Source organism: Tiliqua scincoides, chromosome 8, assembly GCF_035046505.1.
Source record: "Tiliqua scincoides isolate rTilSci1 chromosome 8, rTilSci1.hap2, whole genome shotgun sequence".
Lineage (NCBI taxonomy): Eukaryota > Metazoa > Chordata > Lepidosauria > Squamata > Scincidae > Tiliqua > Tiliqua scincoides.
The window spans coordinates 35,779,043-35,789,926 of record NC_089828.1 but is presented as its reverse complement, the minus strand read 5'-3'; the positions used below and the strand labels follow the sequence as shown (position 1 = coordinate 35,789,926).

At 47.5% G+C, this 10,884-nt stretch overlaps 1 protein-coding gene across 1 annotated transcript in view; it reads right to left on the bottom strand.

Annotated features, from left to right (window-relative positions):
• Positions 1 to 821: 821 nt before the first annotated feature.
• The window catches only part of EFNA2 (ephrin A2), a 199,853-nt gene continuing 189,790 nt past the window's right edge, over positions 822 to 10,884 (bottom strand). The window contains exons 3-4 of the mRNA XM_066636234.1: positions 7,244 to 7,309; positions 822 to 943 (exon numbers count right to left, since the gene is read on the bottom strand). Coding sequence (XP_066492331.1) covers positions 822 to 943; positions 7,244 to 7,309 — 188 coding nt within the window. The remainder of the gene's footprint in view (positions 944 to 7,243; positions 7,310 to 10,884) is intronic.

The following is a 10,884-nucleotide window of genomic DNA, read 5'->3' as shown; positions in this document are numbered from 1 at the left end:
TATGGAGCAACCACACTATATTAATTTTTCTGCCTCTCTTGGCTTTCAGGCTCTGTTCTCAACTTGTGTATGGTTTCATGAGTCAACAAATGTAATTTGGTCCCCTTGGTTAATCCCTTGTCCACCTCTCCTTGCACCAGGAGGTGCAAAGTAACCTTGCCCAAATGAACATGGAGAGACAAAGATTTTTGAATGAGGCACCAAAGAGGAGCCCACCCCCACCTCTCCTATCCATCTCTCCCCCCCCCCCCCATCCATGATATAGCTCTTGGAGTCTCAGTTGCAGAAATATTACAGAATACAGGACCAACCAAAATGAAGTTGGGGTGGGGAAGAGAAAAAGACTATATTTGGTCTAGAAATGTTAAAAAGGAAAACTCCAACCAGGTAGGAAAATCCAAACTTGGTCATAACCCCTAGCCAGATGAAAATGGTCCATGGAGCATCTAGGAAGCACGGAACCAGCTCAGCTCCCATGTTGCATTTGCAAAAATCTGTGTCTCCTCCAGATCTGAGAAAGATCTTGTAGCTGTGATTTTTTTCAAGCAAAACAGGAGCTGGGACAGGAAACTCCACCTGTGTCTGCCCCTCTATTTGTACTTTACCCCAAACCTGTCTGTGGCTGAGACTGCAGTTCAAAGATCGTCGTAACTACAACCCCTTCCCTGTCCCCCCACCCCTGAAACTGGACCAAGTTTTTTTGTCGATCCAGAATGAAACAATCTCCTCTCTGTGTCTCACTCATTCTCTCGCTTTCCCACGTCCTTTCCCCAGAGGCTGCTGAAAGACATCTGTACTTCTCGTGTGTCCTCCCGTTGGGGCTACGAGGTAAGAATAGTCCAGAAAACTGGCACCACCACAAAGAAGGCGTCTGGCATCCTGAAGCTACGACAGGAGTTATTGCTGGTGAATATGGGTTCTGGAGATTCGTAGAGAGAGTCATCTGGTGGAAGGAAAGAGAGAGATGGAACATTTTGCATCAGCGCTCACTCGGTCTCTGACCACCCCACTTTCCAATCAATCATGATCATTCCAGCTATTCCACAAGAGTCAAGCACACACTGTGTTCAGGCTGTGTTCACACAATCCAAAGGTGAATGTGAAAACATTATGCTTCCCTTGCTTCCCTATACTTTAAATTCCTGCGCCCTTTCTCTCTTTATGTCCACTTTACGTGTTGAGCTCTTTCCTAGAACTTCATAGATCTACCTTCAAAGGCTCTGCTTGTTCTTCCCTGCTGCCCCTTGTGCCTGGAACCCAGTCCAGGAGCCTCACAGATTGCCTGTTCCCTTAAAGGACTCTACCCATTCTCCAGTGTTATGTGACTCTTGGAGGGAGTTCATAGCATCACGTGCAGTGAAGGAGAAAGGGCAGAGTCATGTTAGGGAGCAGGTGATTTATGGGACTTTGGGTGGGAGTTGCAGGCATCAGGGGCACCAGGAGTGAAAGGATGAACCAGGAAACCTTTGAGCAGCTAACGGTGGTGGAACTGAAGATATGAAGGACACAGTGCAGAGACAGGTTGGTGCAGTGGCTGTCGCTAGGGGGTGCGGGCTGCACTGGGTGATGCACATGGGGGTGACACCACTAGTGGCAAAAATTGTTAATATTTGGTATTTTTGAATAATACCATCATATTATATATCGTTCAATGTGGAATTTAATGCAGAACGCATTGAAACAAACCACGTTGAAATATCTCTATTTTATCAAAAGTTATAGGCAAAAAACTAGAAATAGAAAACACAACTGCCTCATGTAACAAAAAGTGGATTTCCCTAACTCAAAACTGACCAATGAGACTGATTATTCCAAGAGCCAATGAGGTGTTATTATGACACAGCAGGGAACCAATAAGGAGTTTGTATGAGTTTGCTCTCATTTCCATCTCAGAGCTAATACTAGAATTCTTATTCTGTTGTGTAAGTGTCATCAGATTGGCCACTGGTTTTTGTTGGTTACTGATTTACTGTTGTTGTTTGGCACCAACGCTATGGAACTCCCTTCCCCTTGACTTAAGAATGGCTCCCTCTCTTGAGACCTTTCAGCAAGGCCTGAAGACCCTTCTGTTTAAACAGGCCTTCTGAGTTCTTGGCCTTTTAACATCTTTTTAACATCTTTTAATATTTTTTACAGGCCTGATTCTTTTATGACTTGCTGCTGCTCTATGCTCTTTTTACCTATTTTTTTTTACTCTGACTGCTGTTTTTAGTATGTGTTAATATGTTTTTATTTGTTTTTAAATTGTTTTTAATATGTTGTAAGCCGCCTTGAGTCCCTTCGGGGAGAAAGGCGGGGTAGAAATAAAGTTGTTGTTGTTGTTGTTGTTGTTGTTGTTGTTGTTGTTATTATTTGTTGGGTGACCTGTACTGTTATATATATTAAATACATAAAGTTAATGGGGCTTACACCAACCCTACTGCTGCCACTGCATTTAGGTATGATATTGTAATTTATTCTGTAGGGTCTGGTATGAGAGAAAGTCCATCATAGGGGTGATGCAATGAGCGCTCGCACCAGGTGACCTAACCCTGATGACGCCTCTGGAGCTGTTCACCAAGTGTTGCACTGTTTGTATATTTTATTTGTTCCTCTTCATTTTTGAAGAAATAAGCTAAGATGTTCAGTAAATATTGCACTGTTTGTGTCTTTGTTCCTGTTCATTTTTACAGAAATAAATACATAAGTATGTACATTTAGGCTAAGTGTATGATATTGTAATTTAAAGGTGCAGTTTTAATGATTTGGAGGCAGGGGCAATGCTGCAGGGGTGGGGCGATGAAGCATCACTGCACCCACCACCAGGGCATTGTCCTGCCCACTGCATGGGAAGGAGGTCCATTATGGGGGTGACGGGCAAGCCTAGTGACACAGATGCCACGGAGGTGGTTTGTAAGAGTGGAGAGATAAGTGGGGCCAGGTCAAGGAGGGTTACGAAGGAAAAACCAAGAAGGCTGTGCAGGACCTGGGAGCAGACAGGAAGCCTGTGCAGGGATTTGAAGAGGGGTATCTTGCGATCAGTGAATGGGATCTGAAGTCAGCCTTTGCAGGTTCTTTGCCTGAGTGTCTCCCAGTCAGAGCATCATTTCGAAACATGCAGGCAGTATTGGACAAGATGGAGCTGAGCCAGGCTGCAGGGCTGCCAACTCCTCTGAAACTCCAGGGGTACCTCTGGGGGCCTCGTGCTTGTGTCTTTTTTCTGGCCAGGCCTGCAGTCGGCACAACGTTCTGGAGGTCAAAGGGCAACTGCTTCGTCACAATCCAATAATCCTGTTTCCAAAAGGCCCCTAATTAGGCGGCAATGCAAAATGCCTCAGAGGGAATCCGTTAAATTACAAGTAAAGCTGTTTTAACGCCATTCCCCCAGCTCGGCTCTCTTAAGTTTATTACTGGATTAAGGGTGGGCTTTGCAGAACTGAAGCCAAGAGGAAAAAGGGGAAAAAAATAAAGTTGCAAATCCTTCTCTGTGTTTGCCATACGTTCCAATGCTCCCTATTTAGCAGTTTGGGCCCTTGACCCTGTTAAATCACGGTCCCAATTTGTTCTAATGACCAGGGACAGTCCCTATGCTTTGGTCTCTGTTTTATGGAGGTCTGTCAGCAAGCCTCTCTACAGAGGGGTGCTTATGAAATATGAAGGACAAGGAACTTGGGAGATATGAAGTTTCCTTCATATCCTGCTTGGGAATTTTTTGGAAGCATCCAGTTGGCCCCCCATGGGAAGGAGGATGCTAGACTACGGGCTCAATCCTACCCTACACTTGAACAGGCAAGCCAAGAGGCTTGCGCTGTATCCAGCGCAGGATAGGAGCCCAAGGCGGCTCAGCCAGAGGCAAGGGGAAACTTTTCCCCTTACCTCTGAGTAAGGCGCCCTTTCCCCATGGGTGTCCTTGTACTTGCGCCACCTCCTGAGGTGGCACAAGTCTGAGGAGAGCAGAGCAGCTTCACACCACTCCAAACTCCCCAGGAACAAGGATTGGGATCCAGAATAAGTGCTGGATCCTAGCCCTGCTTCTTGCTCCCCACCCACCCACCCCCGGGACCACCTACCGCCCACCCTTCCCCCACCCAGGAATACCTCCCACCCGACTCCTCCCCACCCACCCTAGAGGCTTACTGAGGAAGCCCGCGTGGAGGCTTGCATAACAGCCTCCGCAGGCCGGCACACCTCTGAACAGCTCTAGATGCCCGGCTTCCTCCCAAGGAGGCGCAAACGTGCCTTATGGCATGTTTGTGACGCTCCTGTGCTGCAGCCCAGATTGGGCGCCTCAGGATTGCACCCTAAATGGACTGTCAGTCCCATCCTGCAAGGCTCTTTATATAACATATTAAACCTGATAGCTGAGCAGAGCCTCCCTTTTCAGAAGCTGTATATCTCAGGATTCCAACTGCAAGGAGGTAAACAGTGGAGGTCGGCTGTTGCTTTCATGCCCTGCTTGTGGGCTTCCATCTAGTGGGCTTCTATGGAAAACAGGATGCTGATGAGCCTTTGCGCTGATCTGGCAAGGATCTTGTGTTCTTCAAACAGAACTTCTGTTTGAAGTCAGCTGTGAGTTGCAACCCCACAACTGTACTTTCAGTTGGAGCCCAAAGCCTTGGCAATCAAGGGAATCCAACCCATCCATGTTCAACAAGTTTTAGAACACTGCTAGAGTTGTGTTTTTCTTGCTGACTGCTGCTGTGATGTTAGCACTGCTAGAAGTATAGATACATGAAACTGCCTTCTGCTGATCTTTGGTCAGATCCTACTCAGTACTGAATACATTGACTGGCAGCAGCTCTCCAGGTTTTCAGAAGAGGGTCTTCCCCTCCAGCTGTACCTAGAGATGTTGTGTTATTTTGGGGATGGGACTGAACCTGGACCTTTTGCCTACAAAGGTTGTGCACTATCACTGACCCTTCCCCAAAACTTGCTTCTTTTACTTGCCGCTCCTGTTATGTCTCTGTGATTTTTGTCTTTTAATTACATATTTTACATTTAGATGTATTTTGATACACACACACACACACATATATATATATCTCCGCCCTTCCATTTTCAATAAACATTCAGGGCAGCTAAGAGCATATATGCACACACACTATTAGAAAGATAATAATTAAAAACCTGAACAAAACAACCTAGAGTTATTTAAAATATTTTTTAAAAGGCAGCAACAGACGAGGCTTTCATGAGTTGAGAGTTCTTGTTTTCTTTTAAATCTCCCTGAAATCAAAGAGAAAAAAAGAAAAGAAAAGAAAAAAAAACAATATCCTTTTAGATTTTGACATTTCCAGCCACTCACATACTCCCTGGGAAGAGCTGTGGCCAAATACTAATTACACGTTAACAGGAGGAGAAAATTATTAATTTGTGTTTTCTTTCCCCCCTAACAGCTGTGTTATTTGATTCTAAAAAGTAGCCCCTGTACAGTGAGCGGGAGGACTTTTTTTGTCCATTAAAAAAAATAAAATAATTTGCTCTCCTTTCCTGCAGTCAAAACAAAGCAGCCAGGAAGAACCCTGTGGATTAGTACCAGGCATCCATCTAGAGCTCTTTTTTGTTTTTACACAAAAGTAGAACCAAACAGAGGACATGCTGGAGATTTGGAATGCCACCTGGGCACCTTTCACTTAAGACCAAGAACCCATGCCTGCCATTTCAGCCTCTGCCAAGAAAATAGAAGGCTAAAGTTGGTTGGAAAGTAGGAGAAGTGGTGGTGGAGGAGGAGGTGCTCATGAGTCTTTGGCTGCCTTTTCTTTCACAGGCAAGTGGAAGGGATGGTTAGGATTGCACTTTCCCTTGAACAAACATTTTGGGCATGACAAATCCGTGGAAGAATAGAAGACTATCATGGGCTGCTTGTGGGCTTCCCAGAGGCATCGGATTGGCCACTGTCAGAAATAGGTTGCTGAACCAGGTCGACTTTTGGTCTGATCCAGCAGGGCTCTCCTTAGGTTCTTAGGGCGCAATCCTAACAATGCCCTGGGCCAGCGCAAGTCCCTTGCGCTGGCCCAGGAGGGTTGCAAACGTGCCATGAGCCTCCTTGAGAGTGATGCGAGCCTCTGAATCCAGCCTCTGTGCCGACATGAGGAGGGAGCCTTGCATTGGCGGGGGTGGAGGGTGGGCGGAGGGTGGTCTTGGGGCAGGCAGGGAGCAGGACATGGGGCTGGGACCTGACAGTTATGCTGGATCCCAACTCCCATTTTCAAGCAGTGCGGAGTGGCTTCAAGCAGCTCTGCTCTCCTCAGACTTATGCCACCTCTTGAAGTGGCACAAGACTGAGGAGACCCATAGGGGCTGCAGTGGGGGTAAGGGGAAGAGTATCCCCTTACCTTTTGCTGAGCCACTTTGGAGCCCTATCTTGCGTTTGATACAGTGCAGGCCTGCCAGAGCAAAATAGGATTGTCCTGAACATGCCTGAGATCAGTGGGTAAGATGCAAACTGCTGTGTTCAGCAGGTAGAGTGCATCAGATAATTCAGGCAAATGAGAGGATCACCATAATGGAAATAACGCTGGGTATGTTTAGGCCTCAGAACAACCTTACCTTCTTTATCACATGCTCTGCTTCTGCTGCAAGCCCAATCTCTGTGCTCTGAAGGCACCAACAAGGCTGTAGGTTCTACCTGAGCATCCAGTCAGCTGATCCCAATGGCCAATCCCAGCCCACCAGGCCCTAGAAAGCCCTAGCCTCTGAGCTGGATCCTTAATCCGGGCAACTTCTCCATGGTATGAAGACACTGCCAAAGTGCGTGCTCTAATTCCCAACTGCTGCCACATATCTTGACCCCTTCCTGCCCTGGATTACGCTTTCACCTCTCGTGCAACTGCCAGCCAGCTCCCTGCACTCCAGTCCCAAAGCGGACAGCAACAGGTAACACCAAAAGAGGCAAAGTACCCCCAGGCAAGTAGCTGACCTGCCACTTGCCCCCATTACTGGCTCACTGTGGTTATTTGATGGAAGGCACTTATCACATACTCAGAGTGCTTTCCTTTATTACCATCAATCAATATATGCAAAAAGCATCAATATATATAAAGAGTAGTTACCCCCTCCCTCTTGGGCCCACTTCCACTGATGCTTTGGATGGAAGCATTAATATGAAACACACTGCTAGTATTCTTGCAGGAAAAGAATATGTGGGACAAAGTTCTCCCTTCCAAAATGCACTTTCCCTTTTGAGTAGCACCCAACACAAATGTCTTCTGGTGCTGCCACTGCAGACGGGCCTGGAGAAGAGAGCTGAAAAGGTGCTACTTACTTGTTGGCCGAACATACACCTTCAGTTTTAAGCAAGGTTTGTCAACCAGGTTGGGCGGAGTTGCCGCTGCAAGAGACAAGCCGGGAGGGGAGGAGAGAGAATGAGAGGGTAATTAGAGAAAGAAAATGCTCCTTCCATCTTAAACATTTTTAAACAGGACTGATTTTAAACAAATGGCATAACCTGGGCAAGCTACGGACAAGCCAGGATGAGCAGATTGGTGTAGCACAGTGACTAACAGCCCAATCCTCCCGAAAACCACATGCTGTGATGCAGCAGTGCTCGCACAGCCTCCGCTGCACCCTGCAGGGGAATTTTGGATATTGGAGATCCCCGTTTGTCCCCTTGCCCCGGGGTAAACCACAGCAGCCAATATGGGTCAACTCGGACTGGTGCCAGCAATATTGCTGACGCAAAGTTCACAATGACCATTGCAGGTGGATCAGGTCCAAGAAGGGGTTTGGAATCAGTGGGAGCCACCACTGAACCCACCCCCTCCCAGGCCCGATCCACCAAACCCCTGCCTTACCTTTCCATTCCACCCCTCCCCGTCCTCCCCTGCCCCATTCAACCTCCTATGCTGGGTTTAACTGCTGTAGCAGGCCTCTTGACAGATGCTGGTGTGTGCGGGGAGGCTCTGGCCTTCTCACAGGCACACTGGCAGCTTGTGGGGCCAAAAAGCACTTTATGGCTGTTTTGTAGCAGCCTGCACCAGCAGAATTTGAGTTCTACCCAGTGGTGTCACTAGGATTCGCGTCACCCGCTGTGGGAGGCCTGTGCGTCACCCCTTGCAGTAGGCGGGGCAACACCCCAGGTAGTAGGCATGGTGATGTATCAGCAACCCCACCCCCCACTGGTTTTTTGGCTGTACCTTTTGAAAGAACACAGATATTTCAGTGTGGTTTGTTTCATTGCATTCTGCATGAAATCATGCATTGATTGATATATAACATGATGGTATTATTCCTCCAAACTCTGATTTTAGTGATTTTTGAAAACCTGTAGAGTCACACACACCCCGTGTCAACTTACTAAGACCTTATTGCAGCAGTTCTCAAACTTTCAGCACCAGGATCCACATTTTAGAATGACAATCTGTCCAGGACCCACTGGAAGTGATGTAATGCCCAGGAGTGACATCATCAAGCAAATTAAAATAAATAATTATAAATAATTAAATTAAAACAAAAGAAATAATTAAATAAGGGGGAGCCAGCCCTGTTGCACCAAGTGAATTTTCTCTGTAGTCTGCCTGCAATAACACCCCCCCCAAAAAAAGAATCAGTGAGATTTCCAGCCCTTCCAGTGCCCAGTTTAAAGTTCTTCTATTTCAAGCATATCAAGATAAAGACCCACCTGGCTTTACAAGTGCAGAATAGAAAACATTCCCCTTACCAGTTCAAGCCTCTTTTTTTTGTCCTTTTCAGTAGGGGGGGGAGGCTGCCTTCTGGAGCATTTGATGCGCTCCAGTTCTATCGGATCAGGACCATTCTGGTGTCCTCACATTCCCCTTTGCCTGGCCTCATCACAAGCCAAGGCACGCTTGTCTACTTGCGAGTAAATGCGGCCGCATGGCTTAGGGCGCAATCCAAACCTCCGCTGGAGCAGGCAATCCAGGAGGCTTGCGCTGCATCCAACGCAGGTTCATTGGCTGCAGCGGCTCAGCCCCTTACCTCTGGGTAAGGGCTGCTTGCCCCAATGGGTCTCCTTGGACCTGCACCACCTCTGGAGATGGCGCAAATCCAAGAAGAATGGAGCAGCTTGAAGCCACTCCGTTCTCCACGGGGACGGGGGTCAGCTCCCCGCGCACCGGCCCCTGGGGCCGCCCATTGCCTGCCCTGTAGACATTATATATCTGGACTTTCAGAAGGCGTTCCACACGGTCCCTCACCAAAGGCTACTAAAAAACATCCACAGTCAGGGAATTAGAGGACAGGTCCTCTCGTGGATTGAGAACTGGTTGAAGACCAGGAAGCAGAGAGTGGGTGTCAATGGGCAATTTTCACAATGGAGAGAGGTGAAAAGCGGTGTGCCCCAAGGATCTGTCCTGGGACCGGTGCTTTTCAACCTCTTCATAAATGATCTGGAGACAGGGTTGAGCAGTGAGGTGGCAAAGTTTGCAGACAACACCAAACTCTTCCGAGTGGTGAAGACCAGAAGTGATTGTGAGGAGCTCCAGAAGGATCTCTCCAGACTGACAGAATGGGCAGCAAAATGGCAGATGCGCTTCAATGTCAGTAAGTGTAAAGTCATGCACATTGGGGCAAAAAATCAAAACTTCACATATAGGCTGATGGGTTCTGAGCTGTCTGTGACAGATCAGATCTTGGGGTGGTGGTGGACAGGTCGATGAAAGTGTCGACTCAATGTGCAGCAGCAGTCGATGAAGGCCAATTCTATGCTTGGGATCATTAGAAAAGGTATTGAGAACAAAACGGCTAATATTATAATGCCGTTGTACAAATCTATGGTAAGGCCACACCTGGAGTATTGTGTCCAGTTCTGGTCGCCGCATCTCAAAAAAGACATAGTGGAAATGGAAAAGGTGCAAAAGAGAGTGACTAAGATGTTTACGGGGCTGGGGCACCTTCCTTATAAGGAAAGGCTACCGCGTTTGGGCCTCTTCAGCCTAGAAAAGAGGCGCCTCAGGCGGGATATGATTGAGACATACAAAATTATGCAGGGGATGGACAGAGTGGATATGGAGATGCTCTTTACACTCTCACATAACACCAGAACCAGGGGACATCCGCTAAAATTGAATGTTGGGAGGGTTAGAACAGACAAAAGAAAATATTTCTTTACTCAGGGTGTCGCTTGCCTGTGGAACTCCTTGCCGCAGGATGTGGTGGTGGCGTCTGGCCTAGACACCTTTAAAAGGGGATTGGACAAGTTTCTGGAGGAAAAATCCATTATGGGTTACAAGCCATGATGTGCATGTACAACCTCCTGATTAAAGAAATGGGCTATGTCAGAATGCCGGATGCAAGGGAGGGCACCAGAATGAGGTCTCTTGTTATCTGGTGTGCTCCCTGGGACATTTGGTGGGCCGCTGTGAGATACAGGAAGCTGGACTAGATAGGCCTATGGCCTGATCCAGTGGGGCTGTTCTTATGTTCTTATGCCCTCCTTAAGTGCATGTTAGGATTGCGCCCTTAGCTTCACTTTCCATAGGGCTCAATACACTTGCGGCTGGGAGGGAAGGACCTCCTTCTTGGGTGTTTTTTGGGGGCTACATTTATTGGATAGGGACCATTCTGGTGTCATTGGATTCCTCTCAGCCTGCCCTTTCCGATGTACTAAGGCAAGTTCGCCTACTCGCAAGTAAACACACGATATGGCTCTGTTTCACTTTCCATAGGGCTCCATGCATTTTTTCTTTCCGGTTTTTTGGCCATAACCTTTGAAATAAAGGAATTATTTCACTCTTGTTTTTTGCATTGCATTCCATTGGAAATTCCACATCCAACGGTATATGGCATGGTGGGGATGCTCCTAAAATCATGATTTTAGCGCGTCATCCCCCCAGTGCGCATCACCCCCCTTTCATGTCACCCAGTGCAGCCTGCACCCCTGCACCGCCCTAACGACGCCACTGGTTCTACCCACAATAGTCATTTACAGAATTGGGCCAAAAGAGA